The sequence below is a fragment of the Xenopus laevis genome, chromosome 2L, assembly GCF_017654675.1.
Source record: "Xenopus laevis strain J_2021 chromosome 2L, Xenopus_laevis_v10.1, whole genome shotgun sequence".
NCBI classification, from domain to species: domain Eukaryota; kingdom Metazoa; phylum Chordata; class Amphibia; order Anura; family Pipidae; genus Xenopus; species Xenopus laevis.
In genome coordinates this window covers 83,248,520-83,273,657 of record NC_054373.1, presented here as the reverse complement: position 1 = coordinate 83,273,657, position 25,138 = coordinate 83,248,520, and the positions used below count along the sequence as shown (strand labels likewise).

Sequence of the window (25,138 nt, the reverse complement as noted above, 5' to 3'; positions counted from 1 at the left end):
TTTGAGTTATGGAGAATAAAACTCTACGGCATAGTCTAGATGGGGCCTTACTAGTGTTCTATAAAGTGGAAGAATGACCGCTTTGTGCCGTGAATCAATACCCATTTTAATACACCTCAATACATTATTTGCCCTTGATGCTGCTGGCAGGCATTGCTTGCTACAGCCAAGTTTTTATCTACAAGGACTCCAAAGTCCTTCCATAATTGATTTGCCTAGTGCAGTCCTGTTAAGGGTATAAGTGGCTTGGATATTTTTACATCCCAGGTGCATGACTTTATCAACATTGATTCTCATTTGCCACTTAGCTGCCCAGTTGTCAAGATCATGTTGCAAGGATGCCGCATCCTGGATGGAATTTATTGGGCTGGATAATTTTGTGTCATCTGCAAACACTGATACATTACTTACAATACCCTCCCCCTAAGTCATTAATGGACAAGTTAAATAAAAGTGGACCATATACCGAGCCCTGAGGGACCCCACTAAGAACCGTACTCCAAGTAGAGAATGTTCCATTAAAAAACATCCTTTGTACCCAATCTAGCAAGTTTCCTATCCATGTGCAAACAACTTCATTAAGCCCAACAGACATTAGTTTAGAAAGCAGTCGTTTGTGGGGCACGGTATTAAACGATTTGGCAAAATCCAAATAGATCACATCTACTGCCCCCCCCCCACTTTCATAGCAATCAAATTTTTGCCAAGCCATGTTGATTGCAGCTCACAATGCCATTTACTAGGACAACATTTTGAATGTGATCCCTTAACAAGCCTTCAAATAATTTGCCGATTACAGATGTCAAATTTACTGGCCTATAATTGCTAGGCTGAGATCGTAATCCCTTTTTTAAATATTGGAATGACATCAGCTTTTCTCCAATCCATAGGTAGCATAGCAGATGAAAGCAAATCTAAAAATAAGAAATGGGGGCTGGTCTAAAACTGAACTAAGCTCTCTTAGAACCTAAGGGTGTATGCCATCAGGCCCGAACCCTTTTTTATATTAATTTTTATTAAAGCTTTATGAACTGTTACCATTATTTAATAGAGCAACATTCTCAACCTGCATCTTTTTACTATTAATATATTTAAAAACTTTTGGGGTCTTAGCCTCCGCCGCAAAGCACTATTCGTTTCCTTTCTTTGCCTTCTGGATTGCTGATTTACAACATTTATTATAGTGTTTATATTCATTAAATGCAGCATCTGTCCCAACAGACTTTTAAATGCCTTTCTGTTATTTCCTATTAAACTTGTTTAGTTTATATTGAGCCAAATGACAACCATTTCTGTTCTGTGTTTTTATCTGAAAACATAATGCCCCATCAATGCTCTGAAGGGCAGCCCTCGAGGCTCTAAAATTAGCTTTTCTGAAATTGATGTTTTTTGTTGCCCCAGTGTAGATTTGTTTTTTGCACCAGACATTAAATGATATAACATTATGGTCACTATTACCTATGGGTTCAATGACTTGCACATTTGCTATAAGTTCTGGGTCATTAGAGATCACTAGATCAAGAATAGCATTTTTTCTGGTTGGCTCCTCAACGACCTGTGCCATAAATTGTCATGCAACAAGTTTATATACTTGTTCCCATTAACTGATCTGGCAGTACTGTTGCTCCAGTCAATATCAGGGTAATTAAAATCCCCCATTAGCATTACTTTACCCAAACTAGCAGCCTTTTCGATTTGCATCAAGAGCTTATCCTCCTCCTCATCACTTACCCCTCCTCCTTTTCTATTGCCTCTGTCCCTCCGAAACAAAGTATAGCCTCTGATATTAACTGCCCATTCAGCCATGTTTCAGACACACCAATCACATCATATTTTCCCTCCAGCACCAGCACCTCCAGCTCTCTCATTTTAGACTAATATTTGAATCCACTATAACTAAAACCTGCCTTTCCTTCCTTGCACTCCCCCCACCACCTGTATTAGAGCCACTGCCTTCCAGGGTGCTCTGAGAGTCAGTTTGCTCCATACATGTCAGAGCTTTCCTCCCCAGCATCTTCAGCCAAAATAGCGAATTTGTTGTTTTGGACAAGCTGTGGACCAGCCCCCCTACTCTTCTGTCCTTTACTGTCGGTCACAAACCTTCCTCCTTCATTAGCCTCCAGTGCCCCTTCTCCTCCCCCACTCCACTAGCCCCTGCCAGTGTTTGGTCTGCAAGCCTCCTTTCCTTCCCCATGTTTGACACTGCCCTCAGAGCTGCAAGTTCCCCCCTTAGGGCTAGTCCACACGGGGAGATAGCGACGCGTTTGCGGCGACAAAGCGCCGCGACAGTCGCCGCGACCGGCGCAGGCGACAGTTTTGTATGGGCGCCTATGTAAAAACGCCTGTGCTAACCACACGAGGCGATGCGCTTTTCAACAGTCGCCTGAAAATGCCTCGCCAGGCTTTTTCAGGCGACTGTTGAAAAGCGCATCGCCTCGTGTGGTTAGCACAGGCGTTTTTACATAGGCGCCCATACAAAACTGTCGCCTGCGCCGGTCGCGGCGCTTTGTCGCCGCGACCGCAAACGCGTCGCTATCTCCCCGTGTGGACTAGCCCTTAGAGTCTGCAGTTCAGATTCAAAGATGAAAACCCACAGACATCTCTCACATATAAATACTACATGGAACTGTTGCTCCAACCCTACATACATGTAACAAGACACATACTGAGTAATACCAGCAAACTCACTTACACTCATATTTACACTGGGTGCAATTGAGACGCCTTTTTGTTTTTTAACGCTGCTTAACACTTAGATCACATGCAACACTCGCTTAGCAGCTCCCACAGTCGCTTTAAAGTCACAGAGTCAAACACTTCAAGTCTTTAGAAAATACAGGTCAAGCATGGTGGTGGTGGTTGCTGGGGTGGTGTGCAGATGCTTTGCCACAACAAAACCTGCCATTGAATTCTGCACTGTACCAAAATATTTTAAAAGTGAAAATCTGGTGATTTGAGATGAAGTACAATTGGGTCATGAAACAAGACAATGATCCAAAACACCAAGAGTAAGTAAACATCTGGCTGATGAGAAGAAAGTATATCTTTGGATTGGCCTAGTCTTTACTTAGATCCAATGTGCTGGTGAAAGGACCTGAAAAGTGCAGCTCACCTACAAAACCATAAATCACCCTAGTTTGCCTAAATTAAAGCAATTTAAAACAAACACACCCACTTCATAACAGTGGAATTCTGACTTAAATAGTTAATGTAAAAGGAATATACATTTTTTATCTAGATTCTAACTGAAATGCAATTGCAATGATTTGAATACATAAAAATAGTTAACATATAAAAGGGAATCATACTTACATAAATGCTTGGTGTTGGAGGATTTAATTTATCTGTTGGTAAAGGTGGATAGGGTGGTGGTGGCGGCCTTGGAGGTGGGCACTTGTCCAGTAAAATACTACTGTTTGATAACCCATTTCTACCCAGATTCCTAATAGTAAATTAAGAAATCAATTAATATTCCCACAGAGAATGCAGAGGCATTATAAAACATTCACCATATAGTAAACAATAGTACCAATTATAAGCCACAAGCTATTTGTATATAAACCTCAAAAATATATTTAAATGGGTAAGCATATAATACAAAACCTGTGCCACATTACACCAAGAAGGTCTATTTAACATGCTGTGTAAAAAAGTGGAATGAAGCATTACCAGTGATGTTGCCCATAGCAACCAATCAGCAATTAGATTAGTTAAAGAAAACAAAAGCAAAGATCTGATTGGTTGGACAGAATCCATTTAAATTGAATTTAAGATACGTGGATTTGTAATGCACCTTGCCCAACAGCATTTATTTTGATTTCAAGGACAAGCTGGCCACATATTAACAAAGTACTGCTATAGCCTTTTATGGGTTAGGCACTGAAATCTGCAAGTAGCTTGCTGAAAAAAACAGAGCAGCTGTAGAGTTTTCTGATAGCAAGGAGGAGTTTGTGTGCTCATTTTTAAACAAAGGTGTAGATAATTGTTTATTGCCCCTGCAACATAGTTTGATTTAGATTATGGCCTGGAATTGGAAAGCACTCAGCTATTATTAAATCTGCCTACATAGTAAATAAGTGGCCAGTTTTGCTAGACACAAGATAGGGAAGACTGGCTAATTCATGACAACCTGTATTTTGTTTCATTATTCATGTTTTAACCAAGAACAGGTTAGGAAGTCAAAAGTTCCCAAACATGCACTAAAATAATTCTCAGAAAAACTTAATCTGCCTTTTTAAAATCTGCATCTTCAAATACATAATATGATGATACATCATGTTCAAAATTCATAACTGGGTCTGGAGTCTGGGTCTGGATTCATCAAAAAAATCAATGATGAGTAATGCCAGATAGTTTGGTTAATTTCTGATCCAGACCAATGTAGAGAAGTTGAAAAGTTGAAAATATGGGTCATCACAATAGCTCAGGCCAAAGTTCACCCACAATTAACTATAGGTCAGGGGATCGAATAGACCAAAAATTCAGTAACTGAACACATGTAAGACCTGGATTTCACATGCTCACCTACTGGGGTTAGCCATGCTACTTTGCTTTCATAGCCACAAAAATAGTCAGTAGGAAACATCCAACACAAGTAGTTGGTGCCAACCAAAGTGAAACCAATTACTGTGATCAGCACTTGTGCATGTCAGCGTACTTGATTTGCATGTACCCTACCTCCACTTTATTATATGCTGCTAATATAGTATAGTAATATAGTATAAATGCTAATCTGGTATTTGTGTAATAACTAGGACTGCTGCGTGACTGCCAGGTTGTCAGGCCTGGAGGAATTTTAGCCATTGGGAATAAGGGTAATTCGCTAAAGAGTCTTCATCTTTATGAGATGCATTTTAAGTGGGCAGAACATTTATATATGGCAAAGATTTAAAATTTCTGCATGTCCTCATGTATAGGATGTCACAACATTTATAAATAGGTATTTTTTAACTAAACAGTTTATGTTTTCAAACAATGATGCAGAAGTTTGTATATGTGTATAAAAGCCTTCATGATGTCTACTTAAATTTGGAGCCAATAAAGTCACTTTGAAGCAATTCTATTTAAGTCTTCCAAGTGTGCATTTGTTTCTGGACTCGGTAAACATTAGACATGGCAGGTTGAGATGATACACTGCTTGACAAAAGGATTCTCACAAAGGTCAAGCACTTTACTATTGTGAACAAATGTGTATAAGGGTTAGGTCACACTGGACGTTTTGGGGAGATTTAGTCGCCTGGCGACTAATCGCCTCGTCTTTGTGACGACCAATCTCCCCAAACACCTTCCCTCACTCTTGAGCTGGCTGAAATGAAAAAATCACCGGTGCTAATCTAAGCACACGCGCCGATTCGTTTTCCAAGGTCGCTTGAAGTTGCCTCACGAGGAAACTGCGGGTGACTTCAGAAAATGAATTGCCGTGTGTGCTTAGCGCACCAGTTCCCCTTTAAAGGAAAACTACACCCCCAAAATGAATACTTAAGCAACAGATAGTTAATATCAAATTGAATGACATATTAAAGAATCTTACCAAACTGGAATATATATTTACATAAATATTGCCCTTTTACATCTCTTGCCTTGAACCACCATTTTGTGACTCTATCTGTGCTGCCTTAGAGATCACCTGACCAGAAATACTACAACACTAAGGGGCCGATTCACTAAATTCGAGTGAAGGATTCGAAGTAAAAAAACTTCGAATTTCGAAGGTTTTTTTGGCTACTTCGACCATCGAATGGGCTACTTCGACCTTCGACTTCGAAACGAACGTTTCGAACTAAAAATCGTTCGACTATTCGACCATTCGATAGTCGAAGTACTGTCTCTTTAAAAAAAACTTTGACCCCCTAGTTCGGCAGATAAAAGCTACCGAAGTCAATGTTAGCCTATGGGGAAGGTCCCCATAGGCTTGCCTAAGTTTTTTTGATCGAAGGATATTCCTTCGATCGTTGGATTTAAATCCTTCGAATCGTTCGATTCGAAGGATTTAATCGTTCGATCGAAGGAATAATCCTTCGATCATACGATCGCAGAATTTGTGCTAAATCCTTCGACTTCGATATTCGAAGTCGAAGGATTTCAATTCCTAGTCGAATATCGAGGGTTAATTAACCCTCGATATTCGACCCTTGATGAATCGGCCCCTAACTGTAACAGGAAGAAGTGAGGAAGCAAAAGGCAGAACTGTGTCTGTTAATTGGCTCATGTGACCTTGCATGTCGTTTGTATGTGTGCACAGTGAATCGTACGATCTCAGGGGGCAGCCCTTATTTTTTAAAATGGCAATTTTCTATTTATGATTACCCAATGGCACATACTACTAAAAAAGTATATCATTATGATAATAGTTCATTTATATGAAGCAGGGTTTTACACATGAGCTGTTTTACTCAGTATCTTTTAATAGAGACCTACATTGTTTGGGGGTATAGTTTTCCTTTAAGATGTAGTATATTGTAGATCATGGCATCTGGCAAACACCACTCATGTCCACAGACAATTATAACATCTGTCATTTGAAGCAGATAGCTGTTTTAATCTCCTATGGTCTGCCTAGTGCTTCTTCAGCTCCCATTCTGATATCTTAATACAGCAGAAAAATTTGCCTTAAGATGTTTCACCTGGTTTCAACTAGTTTTCAGCAGCATCGCTAAGGTACCAAAAGAGCTGTACTCTAACAACTAGGGAGTTGGGAAGGGACTAGGCAGGTGGCAGAAACAACTATTCAGAGGAAAGGAAATAGTTGGGAAAAGCAGTAAAGGTTAGAAGAGGAAGAAAGACATGAGTGGGGAAGAAAACATCTGCCAGTTGAATACAAACTTGAAAAGGACTGATGGAGTACACAAGCCTCCTTTCGCATAAAAAATCTGAAAATCATTCCTAAATTATAATTTAATAATAATTGGCCAAGAATACATTTCTACATAAGTGGCAAGCTAGGAAGAGAAAATAATTAAATATGAAATAACAGCCTCAATAACCAACATCTCCTGAGTTTGGTAAGTTTTCACCTTATCCACTATTGGAAATTTATTCAAACCAGTTTAAGATAACAGTTAATGTGACTAGTAATGCACTAGATTAAGTAAAACTATATACTGCCTCTAATACCTCCTTGAATCTTTATGGGTTTCCCAAAAAAAACACCAGCAGGTAACCTTTCCAAAAGGGTCTGTCACAAACAACATCAGAGCTCCAAATATTACAAACGCAGCATTATACAAAGATTTGTAACCATAAATCTCTAGATTATTCAGTGATCTCTTTAAAACAAAATCTGTTTGGATGGATGACGTGCAACAGTAAATTAAATAAAAATACTATTTACTTACCTACATGCTTTTAAAACCTCTGTTGAGCTAGGGTAAATTGATACAGACATGGATGGTATGGTCTGGGGACTTAATTTGTGGCTAGTTAAAGGGTGGTCCTTTTTCGTGGGGCTCTGAGAGTCCTCCGCTTGCTCACCATTTACTTTGTCAAGTCCACTGAGAGGGCTTTTAAGGCTGACAACACTGTTGGTCAAAGTCTGTTCGGCAGATTTTGGAGAAGGTGTTGCTGTGGAAATGGCTGAAGATGGAGAGGAGGCAACAGAATTCTCAGTTTTTGTATGAACAGCTGGATGAACGTTGTTAACCTTGTCACAGGTTCCAGGACCTACATTGTTATTGGCTTTTACCATCAACAAGGCAGAGAGCTGAGGATTGTCTGAACTAAGTAAACCTGGTGATTTTGAGTCTCCATGGCTAGGGCTAGGAACAGTGTCTGCCACCACCTGATGGACATGATTAGGAAGTCCCTCTACACCGGCAGTGCTGTTAGGTGTCCCCTCAGAATGCCTGCTTGTTTCAGGCACTGATCCATTTCCTGAAGGCTTGCTCTCTTTGGTTAAAATAATGCCTTGTTGTCCACCTGAGGTAGCAGTGTGAGAGGAGAGGTGATTGAGAGCAGCCCCCTGTGTTACTGAATTGCTAGGCATGGTAGGATGTCCAACCTGATTTTGTATACCAGTGCCAGCTGCTTGGAGATGCTGGGAAGGCCCAGTGGAAGAAGGAGGTCGTTCACAATTAGGACCTGCCAAATGTGAACTCTGACCTTTATGAAGCCCCTATAAAAAAATATATATATTTATATATAAATACAGATGTTCAGATGCCATTCTTAATAGGCACTATAGCTTCCTTTTTGTAATTTTTCCTAATAGAAATAAAACGAGCTGGATATAGGGATACTGTCATGGGAAAAAAAAATGTTTTCAAAATGAATCGGTTAATAGTGCTGCTCCAGCAGAATTCTGCACTAAAATTCTCAAAAGAGCAAACAGATTTTTTTTTATATTCAATTTTGAAATCTGACATGGGGCAGCCAAACAAAATAACAATGGGAAGGTAACCAGATAACAGCTCCCTAACACAAGATAACAGCTGCCTGGTAGATCTAAGAACAACACTCAATAGTAAAAACCCATGTCCCATTGAGACACATTCAGTTACATTGAGAAGGAAAAACAGCAGCCTGCCAGAAAGCACGTCTCTCCTAAAGTGCAGGCACAGGTCACATGACCAGGGGCAGCTGGGAAATTGACAAAATGTCTAGCCCCATGTCAGATTTCAAAACTGAATATAAAAAAATCTGTTTCCTCTTTTGAGAAATGGATTTCAGGGCAGAATTCTGCTGGAGCAGCACTATTAACTGATTTATTTTGAAAAAAAGTTTTTTTTCCCGTGACAGTATCCCTTTAAACCATTTTGCTTAAATAACCCTACTTAGCATACTTTTCTTCCTATAGAGTGGAACATACTACAACACCTTCAATATCATACCACAGAAGTACTAAATCAGAATATGCTAAAAGCGTATTTCTTTGCAAGGTGCTGAGCAGTCAAGATTTCTTACCTGAGTGGAGTTAGTTAGTTGGTTTTTCCACGGCTCCTCTGCGCTGCTGGTCAGGTTTGTGCGGTTATGAGGTAGTGCGAGTGCATTTCGCTGCGGGTAAGGCACATTTCCATTACTTCCATTTCCCGTTATATGATTATTGCCTATCAACATAGTGTCTGTGCTGCCCACTGTCCCTATGGTACTGCAGGAAACTTGGCCTACTGGAAATGGTCCATTAGCCACAGGCTGCGCAGGGCAAGTCGGACGGATTCCAGGCTGAGCGGCATTAGGCATCCTGGTTAATGCAACCTGATGTTGCTGACCAGAGAGTGAGTTTGTAGGCAGTGTTGAGTCAGCAGTTGGCCCATTAGCAATTCCAGTAGAACGTACCTGTGAAACTCCTGTTTGTCTCATCTGTTTAACAAAAAAACATTACATTTTATGGAGATCATTCTGGCAACTGGAAAAAACAAAATCCTCTATTCAGAAAGTAAACATGTCACTACTCCATAAGCTGCTGTATGAGTATAATATAATTTCAATTCCTTTAGTAATAAATTATAGTAAATACATCTTAAATAATTGTATAAAATGTTTCAAACAGTTGAAATAATGGAATGGGTTATTAAGGATTACGGTTAGATGTAAATATTTGATAAAGGAAAAGCTATTCTGTCAAATCCTAAAAAATGAATTCATGTGTATGTACATGGTGTTGCCAATTTAGAAAGAGACTCTTTTTAAACCCTTGGGGCGAGGGATGTTCTATACTAAAATTTCAGTGACCAATAGGGTGGGATATAGATAAACCCTTTTGATATTGATAGCACTACGAAAGATTAATGATATTTTCATATCTATAACTTTGAAATGATGTAAGAAAATATTTATGTTGGGCGGGGCCTCAGATGGGAAGGTATTAAATGCAAAAATTCTGAAAAGTACTACTAAAGTAGAATTTTACATAAATGCATTATCTGGACACAAAAGCACCTACTTGCTGTTGCATTAAGACATATTGAGCCTCCAACTGCTCCAACGCTGCTTTTTGTGCTGGATTTAGGTTATTCCTGTTTGCTCGTAGCTGTTCCAATTGCTGAAATCAGATAAGTTCAAATTTACATTAAATGAAACAAACAAAACATTAAAGCATAATTATATTGTGATGTAATTTTTAAAAATGTTTGAGCTACACCGTAAGTTTACAATGTTATTGTTTTTGCTATTTTTTTTTTTATTATTCATCTTTATATTCCGGCCCTCTGGTATTCACATTTCAGTTTCTTATTCAAATCAGTGCATGGTTGCTAAGGTAAATTGGACCTTAGCAGTCAGATTGCTGAAACTGTAAACTGGAGAGCTGCAAAATAAAAAGCTTAACACCTCAAAAACAACAAATAATAAAAAAAATTCAATCCAAATGCAAATTGTCTCAGAACATGTACAACCTTTTAAAGTTTCTCAGATGACAGTTAAATGTTTCAGTCTCTTGCAGCTCAGTAATCCGGATGCAGATTGTGAACTGCTACAATATGCTACATTAGTAGATACATTTATCAGCAAGAATTGTATCAGTAACACTATAGTTCATATAAACAAGCTGCTGTGTAGCAATGGCAGAAATTGAAAAAAGGCTATATGGCACAGGTTAATTAGTGGATACCAGATAACACCATTAGGTTCTACAGAGCTTTTCTGCTATCTGCTGGGTAACCTGAACCTTTCCTCCTTTTTATGGCTGCCCCCATTGCTACACAACAGCTTATTTATATAAACAACAGTAGTGTTTTTGAAGGAAATACAGCAGTTTTACCAGTGCATTGCAGCACTGCATTATATTTTCATTACTCTAAAACACAATTTTTTGATGTTACTGTTCCTTTAAGCAAATGGCACAGGTCAAAAGCCGATCTGCTACCTTCCACCCACCTATATCTGCATGCAGCAACAGGCACTAGATCAGCCTGTGAGAATGTCTTTTCTTGCCAAAATGTATCTATACAAATGGAAAAAAACAACCTGTGTGCCATTAGCCGTACATATTCTATTGCTTAGGAGTTTGGTGTTTTTTTTTTTATAATGTTATCTGTATGTTCAGTGTATACATCACATTCATTGTACAGCGCACTGGAATATGTTGTCACTTTTTATATAATAATTATAATAATGAATGGCACAATTACAAGTTAAAGGCTAATTTTCACTTTAACCTTGTAAATACTGATAAGGATTCACCAGTGACAATATAGGACCATGATATAGAATTGTTTGTAGTGTATTGCAGGGTTTAGCGGGCATAATATAGGGAATTCGGTTTATTCTGGGAGCATAATATGTCCAATAATGCCTTTTCTAAAATTTTGAAACAAACGCAAATATAAGTCGGTAGAAGGTGTCAATGAAGATGGGGGGATTATCATCAAAAGCAATAAAAAAATTCTTAACCTCCCACAAAGAATAAATGTCTGTTTGGATACAAAAAACAAAGTTTAATTGATTAGATCAACACAACTTTGTACAAAAACAGAAAAATAAAACAAAGAGAGCGAAACAACTATGGACTTGGCTGTTCATACCTGTATTTTGTGTGGTGGCAAACACCACGAATGTACTTGTTGCTGTCCTGAAGTATGTGACATCAAATGGCCACTGCTCCAGGTTTCAGAAGCATTCTATGGACAAAAAATAAGATTTACTAAAAACTCTTGAAAATTAACCAATTTCAAACCATATTCCAATTGCTTATATAAGAAGTGTACAAAACATCCATAATCTTCAAACCAATAATTAAAAAAGGAATGGTTCAGTGTAAAAAGCAGGAAGTAGTGTTCTGGCCATTATGCTAGACATCCAGTCAATTCAGCCTTTATACATTACATTTTGGCTAACTAACTATATTAGAAATATTTTTTATTTTGCACAGCGTATTTACACAGCTTTTATTTTCACACTGAACTGTTCCTTTAATAACCAATATTAAAATAAATGTATTTTGACATATGGAAAATTATTTGAGCAAACTTTCCTTCATTTCACATATGATCAACTTAAATGAAGTGGATGGTTTAAAAAAAAAAAAAAAAAAAAAAAAAACTGTATGGGCCACATACATTGTTGGCATGTGAAATACCTTTGCTGGACTAGATGCTCTTTTCCTCTTGGCAGGACTTGACAGTTCATCTACCTGGCTAGAAGGAATCATGTGTAATGGCAAGGACAGCTGTGAAATTGGTGTTTGACTGAGGCCTAGTACAGATTCAGCATTCTGATGATGAGGTTTACAAGCCTAAGAATTGTAAGAAAGAAAATATGGTTCTGTGTGATATTTAATAGACACCCTAATGTATAGGGTTTTGACATTCTCTGTGGAATAAAAATGATGTGGCTCCACATAAAAATTATACTGGCACAAATTAATGAATACCAGTATTAAAAAAAAATGAACTGATGGCGAAATATGAGCTTATTGTTTAATCAACAAGATTAATACAATTGAAAATAAGAGATCCACAAAGGTTCTTAATTGGTACCCAAAATGTAGGGATTTTTTTTTTTAAATCATCTCACTGTATATATACTGGCGTACAAAAATATAAGAAAGTTTGGTGCTCAAGTAATAGAATTTTGACACTAAATCGTGAAAATAACTTTTATAAGCTGGGCATCTGCAGAACATAACCCAACTTCTCACCTGCTGTGCTGAGTTCATGGCACCCTGCCTGGAGGTAAGCTCTGCTGGGATTGGTAGGCTCCATGCCTCCTCAATACTAGGAAGCAATTTAGTTTTATTCTGTAGACTACCTTGTGGAAGGTTACACAACTGAGCCTAGGAAAAATTATGTAAGAAGGAAATTTAACACAGGCCTATTTTAGTAAGAGCATTAGCACTACAACTTCCTAGCATGTCCTGAGCTTTTGAAACAAGAATTTATTATTTCCTCCATTTTTTAAAGTAAATATCAAAGAGGGTAACCAGGATATAAACCTTTGTGATAAAAGATAGATAAAGATCTGTGGAATATGAAAAATTGCTTTGAAAACTGCAAACAATAGTCAGAAACACAGTTGTTTGACTGTTTCCAATCAATACTTTTAACTGTTGGATGAAACAAAGATGTCTACAGATACATGTAATAAGAAAAACAGGTGAAATGATTTTCGGCCAACTATTCATTTCACACACTTAAAATCAATGAAACACAAACAAAGAAAATTACATACATTAATTATATGTATGCATGTGTGTGTGCATATATATCTCATGGCATATACCCAACACACCTTTGTTTTTTATTCTTTTCTAACAATCATATATGGACATACCAATGTAAGTAACAAATTAAGTCTACCTGTAAGTATTTGATTCTTGCTGCAAGTGCAGAGGTATTGTTGCAGTTTTTGCTCCTTGTTGCATTTAGGTAGCATTTGATAGCATCCTGAGGCTGATTGCAGGATTCATATAGTGTGCCTAAATCCATCCAGGCTGCAGCATGACCATGGTCCAACTGAACAGCACATATGTAAGCCTGCAGAGCATCCATAGGTTGGTTCTGCTGCTGATAGAGAACACTAGAAAGAAAGAAGAAAAAAAAGTAATATTTTTTTTAACCTTTTATCAACAGTAAATAGTTAAAAACTAGAATTTTATGATTATTTCTTTGGTGACACTTAAGCAACATAAGAATACATGAATATGTAATATGGCGTGGCACAAGAGCTAAACAAAAAAGTAGAGTTTGCAATCGTAAATGAAAACTAAATATACAACATTCTACAGTGGTTTCTCGTGGATGATCGTTTGGTGAGGTTTAATGGCACTAATGCTTACGGCGCGGTACGAAACAAAAATGTAATTGAGGGGGCTATATTGGCCTCTGCGTAATAAAACTAATCTGTATTTTTTTTATTCCCTGATAATTATTAATCAAAACAGAAACTATTCTTTCAGCAAACATACTAATCAAGGTTAACAGGTATAGTATGTTATGCTATTTGTAGCCAGGAGACAGCAGCCTAAAAAATGATGCTTCAAATGACCAAATAAACACCAATTAATTTTTTAAAAAGCCACCAAGGGTTTTGAACATGCATGTGATATTAAAGAATAAAATAAGTAGTTTCGAAAAAAATTGACAATTAAAGTCAGTTGTTGGAATATTTGGCAAATGCTTATAAATCACTTCAGTGTTACTTACCCTATAGAACACCAAGTATCTGCACTTGCCTCAGATTTATCAATAGACTGCCTATAGGATATGAAGGCATCCTGAACTTTGCCTATACTGGAATAGCACCTAAAAATAAGACAGGGAAAGATTAGATTCTTTGTAAAATAAATTGGCATAGTTTGTTTTACTTAGATAATCACAAAACCAATAACCTGAAGTACAAGTAAAAGCTTGCAGTGTAAATAATGTAATTAATAATGTAATAAGGAAGGATTCTGTAATCCCTTGGACTTTGTAAATCTTCAAACTTGTTTGTGCAAAAGAAATGTACACAAATTACCTTTAACTCTCAACTTGTGTCATTGAATTCAAAGGAATTGAAAAATTTCTTATTTGTGACATGGCAAATAAGCACTCACTACATGTATAAAGTTGCAAAACACTAGTCCAAGTTGACTAGTGCTGTTAATTTCTAAGGAGATATTGTCTTGAGGTTTTTATTTGATTTCAAAAATCCTATACGGCCCTGGAGTCTGATTGCCCTGTCAACTGGGATAGCATAAAAGAGCAACCTGACAATTTTGTGTCCAGTCAGCAACATCGACAGTTTGTTCATAGCTTTTAAGGAGAGAATATTAAATGCTTTTACTGGGATATGTATAGGAGTGGGGTTACCACCTGTCTGGTTTTAAACAGGATATTCAGTTTTTAGTATGTGCTGTCCAGTGCCGTAAGGGCTATGTGGCTATTGGTAGAAAAAAACTAGACAAACATTTTCATACGTGTCACTTGCATATCATAGCACTTTTGGGAACACTTGTTCAATGTGTCAATGTGTACTCGAACCTTAAATTGACCGTCATCAACATTACCACCATAATACCAATCTACAGTTTTGGTCCCTAGGTAGAACTGAAGACCAGTGCATCACAATTTCTCTCAGTGACAGAGTATTTGTGAAGGCATCTGCAGCCTAATATACAGTTTAGGTTATGCTTGAGGAGCCGTCAGTAAATTTAACAAGAATCTAATGGATGTGCTGCATGTTGTGCAAGAATTGTTGTTTGTCAGCTATATATACATATCTATATAAAGCACTAGTAGGAAATGCATCAATGTACAATGTTACAATGTAGAAAAGTAACAGGGAGGACAAGCTGTCTAGTAAATAAATATACAAAGATAAAGTAGGTCAATGCTCCATAGTGGGTGGTAAACATACAGTCACAAAAGAATTGGCATTGTGGGCTGAACACTGAATACATCAGATGTACGTTCTGTTTGTCAATTAAAAATATCTTACCTTCCAAGGAAATACCAGGATTGACCAGAGTTGGGATCGGCTTCTAAAGATTTCTGTAGATACTGAATAGCATAGCTTGCCTTTGTGGCTTTGTCTCCCAGCTGATCAACGGTGTGATGCATCCAACCTATTAAAAGAGAAAACTAATTTCATGACTTCTCAATAGGCACAGTGCATCTGTGAATAAATATCCTTAAAGGGGATCTATCGCAAAAACAAATTTAATATAAGCTTAATCTTGCTGAAGGAAAAAACTTTGTAATTAAACTCAAATTAAAAATACTGTCCCATTTATGAAATAATCAAGGTACTCTTCATTCTTCCCCTGTGAGCAGCCTGTCTCTCTCATTTCGTTCTGTCTTCATGCAGTAAGTGGAGCCAATTTTAGACTTATTAGACCTACCTGTCAATTAAAATCTGACCCAGACCTCTGTATGAAGAGTGAGATACTGAAGAGTAACTTGATTATTTCTTAAACGGTACAGAATTTTTATTTGGTTGAGTCTTATTTCAGTGAGATGAAGTTTATATAAAATTTTCATTTTTATGATGATAGATCCCCTTTAACACTATAAGCTAACAAGGTTTCTAGTCAAATTGTAGCCCCAAAGATGTGCATGTACCAATACAATGTCATAAAATCCCTGCTCTAGGCAGCCTTTTTCAGGACTTTAAGCAAAACAATATCCTACAAAGCTATACCCCTATACTTAATTCAGAAAATAAAAAATATTAAGTTATAAATATTTAATACAAACCTAACTGCTGTAAAACCGTAGCTTTAACTTGAGTTGGAAGGTTTTCGGTTTGCAAAAGCTGTTCATAAGCTTCTTTTGCAGAGTGATACTTTCTCTGTTTAAAACAAATAAATCAAAAAAGTTACCAAAACAAAAACTAGTACTGTACAGGCTGTAACTCTTTCCAACTGCAAGATGCAACTGAAAGTGTTTTATGTTGAGTCCTTTTTGTAACAAAAATATGTCACTTATTCATTTGAGCCCTGTCACAGGAACAACAATAAAATAAGAACTATAAACTTACCTGTGTTTCGTACAAGTGAGCAATGTGAAACTGAACTGGAAAATAAAAAAAACAATGTGTCACTAGGACTGTGGAACATAAAAGGAAAAATGCAATGGAGAGAGGGAGAGAGAGGGAGAGAGAGAGAGAGAGAGAGAGAGGGAGAGGGAGAGGGAGAGAGAGAGAGAGAGAGAGAGAGAGAGAGAGAGAGAGAGAGAGAGAGAGAGAGAGAGAGAGAGAGAGAGAGAGAGAGGGGGAGAGAGAGGGGGAGAGAGAGAGAGAGAGAGAGAGAGAGAGGGGGAGGGGGAGGGGGAGAGAGAGAGAGAGAGAGAGAGAGAGAGAGAGAGAGAGAGAGAGAGAGAGAGAGAGAGAGAGAGAGAGAGACATTTTCGACATTTTTTGGCAGTACATAGAATAGTATAAATATTATAAATATTTAATATAATATTTATACTATTCTATGTACTGCCAAAAAATGTTGAAAATGTGTCTACATGCAAACAACTGATTTTCCAAGTATTTATTACATTGTTTTTAAAACATTTTAGTACACTATTAACACTTTATTAACTACTTGTCACTTTATAAGCGTAATATTACTGTCAATTATTTTTAACAATATTTTAAATAATATTTACAATATATGATCATGAAATTGTTTAATATACTGAATTATATTGTTCCATGCACTTTGTTTTTCAGACCAAGTTAATACTATCCACGTCTGCTGGACTTTTGGGTCTTCTGGGGTTCAATTTTTCACTTGATGTATGGGCGTGTTCTGATGCATGTTCACTGGTGGGTGAGTCTATAAAATGGCCTACACTTGCACTTTATATGTATCTTGATAAAGGTCCGTGTGTGGACCAAAACGTCGATCCAAATAAAATAAGTTTTTATTTTTGATAAATCCCAGTGTGCGTCAGCTTTCTGTATGGTTATATATATATATATATATATATATATATATATATATATATATATATATATATATATATATATATATATATATATATATATATATATATATATATATATATATATATATATATATATATATATATAGATATATATAGATATAGATATAGATATAGATATATAGATAGATATAGATATATATATATAGATATATATATATATAGATATATATATATATATATATATATATATATATCTTAAACAAATTTGTTAAGCAAATACATGTTCAGGGGTGGCATAAATACTTCACAGAACACTAAAAACAGCCAAGCCGATTAGCACCATTGTCACTTAAACCTATGACACATTGAACTGAAGGGTTTTCTAGTTGTGGTTTTCACAACTAAAAAAATAAAACCAGCAAAAATGCATAAAAGTTCATTTATACAAAGGAAATTGCCCGTAACTGCCTTCCCTGAAAATATTTACTTGAAAGTACTGTACTTTCTGGTGAGAAGGAAAAGCAGCAGTGCATTTTAGGAGATTCTTAAGTTGGCCTTACATTATAAGATAGGCTTGTTTGTGGAGATCGGAAAAGGTGGGAAATATCGGGCTGGTACAATTTCTTGGGCCAAAGATCAGAGCATTACTCTGGAGGTTGGATTGAAAGCTGTAGCAATTCACACATATGGACCTTTGATCCAATGGGATAGGGTCTGTAAGTTTGTTCTTACGTTGAATTTGTATGTAGGATAAGACATATACATCTACTTATTACATACAACAGACAGATGTCTGTCTTAAAATAGTATGTATTTTTACCTTTCTGTGCTCTGCAGTAGGCAACACACACCAGAGGGGATTGGGGCAGGTGGTTTTTTAAAGCTAAATGCTAATAAAAGTCGAGCAAACCACAGTATGTTACTGTAACAGTCCCCACCTGTAAGTGTGAGTTGTATGTAAGATGGGTGCATGTAACTCGAGGACTGACTGTACTTTTAATATTTTCATATTTGGGTCACTGACTTTGACCTTTGTCAAGGAATACAGGTGCTGAAATGTTGGTTTTGTAAATTAAATTGTTAAAAAACCTTATTTTTGTTTGCACAAGACTTGTTGAGTGCTGTACTTCATTGGCCTATTACATTATTTGTTAGCAGCAACCAGTCTACATATTTTTGTTTGAGTGCTATTAACAGAAACAATATACATAACTTTTTTTTTGTTATGAGTGCCTCATTTCCCATATATGTATTATTACATGTATGTATTAGTTTTCCTTTAAATTCAAAAAATGTAACGCATGACTCAGTGCGGAGAAGTTTATTTTTTAATGCAAACTAAGAGACAGATTTTTACTTTACACTTGTGGCCAGTGGATTATCAAGTGTGACTATAGCCCCCTTTAATGGTATTACAATCTTTAAAGGATCACTATAAAAGTAATTTATTTGTTAATGAAAGGTCTTTGGAAAAAGCAAACACTCTAGCAAAGATTTCCTGATAGACTATGATTAGACTTCAAGGGTATATTCACCTTTATGGAAATGACACATGGTGCTAACTTTCAGTTTTATAATAGAAAACAGGACAAATCCAAGGCAGTAACTATGACTGCAAAGTGCTTTTATTGGGGAAAAGTGCTCCACAACATGTTTCGGGCATTGGCCCTTTATCAAGTCAATGCCCGAAACATGTTGTGGAGCACTTTTCCCCAATAAAAGCACTTTGCAGTCATAGTTACTGCCTTGGATTTGTCCTGCTTTCTATTATAATACTGACTGTATCAATTTGGGTGTGGACACAGGACACCTTGCAGGAGAATCCACCTACATATACTAAAGGTGAGCTACAGCCTATTTATAATTGATGCACATGGTGCTACCTGTTGCAGCTAGAAAATATACTGCCACAGACAATACTGAAAATTGCCTCAGTTAAAACACCTAAATCACATAATTGCTCAAAAAAGCTTTTGTACGCATTTTTGATCGATTTTGATCAAAATGTCTCCAATGATTATGTGCATCATACTAAAATGTAATTTAAAGTTGAACTGGTCCATTGAAGAATTGCTCCTGCTAATCCTGAGCCTGAAGTAATCTATTACTGGCATTCTTGGTTGGCCATTTTGGTAGACCACTAACCCTAATGTTATTGTTATCGGGGCACAATCAAGATAAGGAAACAGGAAAATATCTGAATCACTTACAAGTTTCTGGATGAAGTAATTTCAAGTATTTAAGCTTTATCCCATAAAGCAACAAAACACCCTACATTGCCTTGTCTGTCATTTACCTTAATATCTTTGTACAAAAAAATAGTGCTACAGATGCAACCTAATTATCTGTGAGCAATCCAGATTCATATGCTAGGCGTAAGCAAGATGCAGGCCATGACAGGGGTTCAAACTGGTCAGTGAATGGTCAAAACACCTTCCTAAAATCAGCCCTGGAAAGTTGATATCTATGCAAAGTGGATAAAGTAAAATAGGAAAAGGTAAAAAAGAAATAGCCAACCAAGTTGGAAGAGGGGTTGCTGTGGGCCAAATGATAGGATAAGTACAATTTCACCCATCATATGGCTGTTCACTTTATTAAAGATCTAGAGAGAAGGCTACTATGATGAGCACAAAAGCTACAATTAAACTATTTTAGGTTCTAATGCCACACTTGTTTTCTATTTTCAGTAGAAGCGAATACACAGTGTTAAAAGTAAAATCACTGCCAAATGCTCGGCATCCTACAGCGATTATAATCGTTTACCTAACCAGGAGCACCAAAATGTGATCATCTTCTCCTGCTTCAGTGGTACCTGGACTGGCACATGCACAGTAGAGGGAAAAATGCGGCTTATTCCTTAAAGTTTGGTTTATAAGGCTACTGTACATGTGCTGGCCCAGAAGTGAAAAACAATCGTTGTGCGCTGCTTCTACAGTGGTATCATGGGCCAGTGCAGATTTCATGGGGGGGGGGGGGGGGTAGATTTTTTTTTTTAATTTAAAAAGATCAAAGTAGTACATGATGAACTGCAGGTTAAATATATGGACTCCGAAGATTATTAAACAGGCTCCAAATATAAAGGTGATATGTTCACTGATATTGAAGACACAGATGTTAGAAAATCCCATAAAACACAAAACCGGTCTTATAAAATTGTGTTTAAAGAATAAATTAGGCTGCTATTTTTAAAATCACTAAAAAGACTATAAACAACCCAAAGAATAACAGCTAGTATACAAGCAGAGCTTCATGCAATACCAGGAAGTAGCTGAAACAAGCAGCAGCTTCCAACACGTGATTTAGAAATAGCATCAGACTAAATGCAGAGAGAAAGGTATGTTATTCTGGAAACTATTTGGAATAATTTTAGAGATTTACACACATTTAAGAAAATATTACTAATTCTTTAACAATACATACCAAATACTGAAAGTATGGAGAGTAAATATGGATCAAAGTATCCTATTCCATTCTATTTTAACTAGTCAGTAACAACAAGAAATTAAAATGCTTGACATGCTTTTAAAGATTATGGTGACTTTGTATGAATTTCAAATATCACCTTTTTAAAAGTATCTTATTTTTGTCTAAAGGCTTTTGGGGCAGATTCTGGGCATATATTGAAAGGCAGCTCTATTTTCAAGCCCAACCTAGTGCTTGAGATGTATCAGGAAAATCCTCATACATGCTCTTTTAGATCTATTCAAGAAAACTTTTTTCTTAGTTTACATTATGCAGAGTCAGCACTATGTAGATTTAATACACCTTAATATGGCAGGCATGCCCAAATTCCACAAATATTTAATGCCCATCAAGCAAATTGGTCCGCAAGAAAAACATGACAGTGTATCAATATATGGATTTGAAAGTTATGATGGCATTTCCAGAAAAAGGAGAGAAATATTTGCTAGGAACAGAAACGATAAGCTTAGGCAAGCGCTTACTAAAAAAACTCAAAATGATAAAACCACTGCCTCTTAAAAACTACAAAACTGAACATAAAATATTCTTTCAAGCTAAACAGGAAGCAAACACTCAGAAAAGCCAAACATTATGTTAGAGTTCATAATGTCAACCTACTAATTACAAGCAATAATGCAGAAGGGATAAGAATAGTGTAATGACCACAGGAACTGGACATCTGATGGCTGGACACTATCCATATGGTTAGCAAAATAACTTCGCATTTCACCCAAAGTCATATAGGGTTTTGATCTGAGACTGCTGTTAAAAATCCTAGCATTCTGCATGCATAGTAACATTAGCTTAGCAGAGGATTCATAATGGTCATGGGTCGGTATCTTAATATTTCTTGTTTCTAAAAACAAAATGTTTTAATGATAAATTAACGTTGGCATCTTCCAATGTCAACAACATCACCAGAAGAAGGGACTTAACACCGCCCCTGTTGGAAACAAAAGTGAGAGGATACTCTAAAGCCATCTTTCTAGAAGAGTAGAACATTCCCCTGCCAGCAGTTAAGGATATATTTAATTCTATTCCATACTAAAGGCAAGTATCAGTCAAAAAGCTCCTTACATACACTATCAAGTTTTAGAAGGCGGCACTACTTTTTTGTCCACCACTTCTATGCTGTTGAATAAAAATGATCCAATTCAATGTCTGATAATGTATGCAAGTTCAGTGAAATAGCATTTTAAATGAGATCATTAAATACCATAATGTATATCACAGAAAATACTTACTCTCAGTTTTGGACAAATTGCAAGGATTACAGTCAATCAAAGCCAACTGAAAATGCTGTAAGGAAATGAGAGAGTGTTAACTATTTTTCATATGTAAAGGTTTGCAATTCTTCATGCTGCTAATGAGGCAATGAGATATAAATAAATTCACATGCTCTTTTCCACTTTTCCCTCCCAATGTCTTTATGTACTTAATTAACATTTTTTATTTTTTCTTTATTCGTAATGCTTTTCTGTAATGCTTTGCACATATTATTCAGCATTTACCGCAATCCCTGTCCCAGTGGACAATCTAAGGCCAATTAACCTACTACTAAGGAAACTCAAACATTCATAAGGAGAACAAAAAGTATTTTACCATAAGTATATATTTTTGAATGTTCAACTTTGCTCAGCCCTGGTAGAATTTCTCAGAAAACACAAGTGTACCCTTTCAAAGGAGCACTCCACATTGAAAATAATCAACATTAAAATTATCTCTTTTTCCTCACCTCAAACTGGATATTCAAATCAAAACACTAATACATTCAGCATCTGAAAACAACTGTAATTCAGAATGCATACCTGTAAATTTCTTTATCCTTTGTGTACTGATGCAGATAACTAGACTGGGTTGCTTTTGGGGCTGTTACCATAGCAATATTAATAAGGGAATTTGAAAATTCACTACATAAAGTAAATAATGGCACAAATAATGGGTGAACATTATGTAAATTACCAAAAAAATAAGAGGCAGCAAATCTACTTATGGACCAAAATTAGCATAAATAGCATATCTGATGGTAATAGAAAAGCTTAGAAATAATGTGTTATATTTTGCAGCTAACACCAGCATTCTACGAGTAACCAAAAAACAACAACATAGAATACATGTGAATATAAAATGTCAGCAAATTAAATTCAGTTAACGCTATATAAAAATACATTTTTTAAAAAGCATATGGTTTAAACAAATGTAAAACATCAAGAGATTTGCTTAAAAGCATCTAATTAAAACATGTACTCTCTAGATTAAATGACAAAGGATTTCTACAGAGTACAATGGATAAAAAATGAAGTACAAGGAAATTCCATTTAAATGCTAGAAAGGAAAAAAACAATACTATTTTCTCTAAGCTTTACTAACCAGAAAAAACAAATGGTATAAAGAAGGCACAACGATCGCAAAAAAACCCCAAAAAACTGTAAGATACAGATTACTAGGTTGAATCACAAACGACACTCACCAGCAGAAACACAAAAAGCCTTCTTAAATTCACATTTTCCTGTCTGCAACAAGCACAAGCAGCTAGAAAACATCTGCACCTCATACAAATATTGCAGTACTGAAGCTGGCTACTGCTGTGTGAAATGGTTATTATGCAGGAGAGGCCACTGCAGTTCAGAGACGACACACAATACCCTCAAGGCAGACAGCAGTCTATAGAAATTCAAATCCACTGTTAGAGGATTTACCTAGAAGGTGCTGTACTGAATGTCAAAAAGAAATTTTGTCTTAAGAGGTGAGCTAAACTCAAATAATTTGGACCAGGCTCTTTTTTCACTGCTATTTACTACAGAAATAGCACTGACTGGATATATGAATATAACATATACATTTTAATTCTTTTTTTTTTTTTTAATTTTTTTTAATAGATGAACTCATTTATTGAACTAACTACTGGAATACTACAATAATTACTTTAATGAATTTAAAGCAGTTTGTTAATTGTAAGAAATAGGACCTATACAAATATAAGAAAACTATTTAACCGATTAAATATAATGAATCAATTTGCACCAAATCCAAGATTATAAACCGAACCCAGAATCCTTTGTGAAAGATTTGTCCGAATACCGAATCCTAATTTGGATATGTAAATTACGGGAAATAAGCGTGGACGAGTAAAAATAGATTGGCTATGGTCTGCTGCTACTTTGTGAACGGGTATGCTTTCAGTCATGCCAGCACACCACTGGCAGAAATCACATTTGACTGCCATATTGGTGTGCCTTCTGAATGTCCACGCAAGGCCTTACTTTCAATTTTATACGTCTAGACTTCACTTACAGAGGAGGAAGAGATGTGTACAAATATCTATAGTCTATATTCTCTCAAGTTCCACTTAGTCTTGGAGGCCAACACTATAATGTATTTTCTAAATAGACTGTAGTCTTTTCTTTGGTTAACATTCTAAACTTTAATACAGCCAATTTATTTCACAATAATAATAGACCCTTGATCTGTCAGCAGCTTTTATCGGACCATGTATGGGGGCCTTTAGACTAGGTACACTACAATGCCTTGATTTGTATGACATTTGTATCTTTATAATTAAATATATATATCTGCTAGATGTCTGGTATAGGTAAATCTAAAACAACTGGACTTGCCCAATAATCATTTGAATAATTACTCAGCAAGTCCAGTTGTTTTAGATTTACCTCTACCACATATACCATGACCTGGATGAATGAAAATTTTCATAGTCATATACTTAAGACATTTACCTCTCAAACTTTTGAGCTCTAAACAATTACGTAAAGAACGTGTTTTATACCCTCCTGGTAAATATTTTTTCCAACACAGTAATAAAACACATTTAGTCTTATAAACCACAAGCAGTATTTTGACCATCACTTCCTCACAGGTAAAACGGCTTCTTTTGCCACCTTGCAGCCATATCCTGTTCATTAAGCGTTCCAAAAAAAAGGAAGCAGACAAAAGTTTTAATCTTTGTGTTAAAGAAAACTACATGTGCCAACAGCCTTAGAAATTAGTTTTTTTCTTATACAACCTGTTAAAATTGGTCCAAAACACTACATGTGTGAATAGCTTTGGTCTTTCTTAGGTGTAGACTGAGTATTATCTTCGACTCTAGCACTTCATGTACACAAAGGTCAAAACATCCCGCACAGGCACAATAAATTAGAGATGCACCAAATCCAGTATTTTAGGATTCGGCCGAATGCTTTGTGCAAATTCAGCCAAATCTTGCTGAAAAAGGCCAAATCCTGGATTAGGTGCATCCCTACAATAAATTGATAATATATATAAATAAACAATATATATCCAGTTTGTCTTTCGACATGTACGTTAGCACTTTTCAATATATCTAAGGTACCAGCTTGCCTAATGTCATGTGGCGATTTTTAAGTCAC

General features: G+C 36.3%; 1 protein-coding gene across 9 annotated transcripts in view; it reads right to left on the bottom strand.

The window, feature by feature from the left end:
- The window catches only part of LOC108708200 (lysine-specific demethylase 6A), a 77,899-nt gene that overhangs the window by 18,029 nt on the left and 34,732 nt on the right, over nt 1-25,138 (bottom strand). For 3 of the 9 annotated variants that reach the window (XM_041582107.1, XM_041582109.1, XM_041582108.1), the window contains exons 7-19: nt 21,998-22,052; nt 16,393-16,427; nt 16,110-16,203; nt 15,352-15,478; nt 14,076-14,174; nt 13,230-13,449; nt 12,572-12,706; nt 12,011-12,166; nt 11,457-11,552; nt 9,878-9,976; nt 8,899-9,294; nt 7,335-8,110; nt 3,313-3,442 (exon numbers count right to left, since the gene is read on the bottom strand). In XM_041582107.1, the coding sequence (XP_041438041.1) occupies nt 3,313-3,442; nt 7,335-8,110; nt 8,899-9,294; nt 9,878-9,976; nt 11,457-11,552; nt 12,011-12,166; nt 12,572-12,706; nt 13,230-13,449; nt 14,076-14,174; nt 15,352-15,478; nt 16,110-16,203; nt 16,393-16,427; nt 21,998-22,052 (2,418 nt within the window). The remainder of the gene's footprint in view (nt 1-3,312; nt 3,443-7,334; nt 8,111-8,898; nt 9,295-9,877; nt 9,977-11,456; nt 11,553-12,010; nt 12,167-12,571; nt 12,707-13,229; nt 13,450-14,075; nt 14,175-15,351; nt 15,479-16,109; nt 16,204-16,392; nt 16,428-21,997; nt 22,053-25,138) is intronic. The other 6 variants (XM_041582110.1, XM_041582112.1, XM_041582111.1 and 3 more) reach the window with 3 other exon arrangements.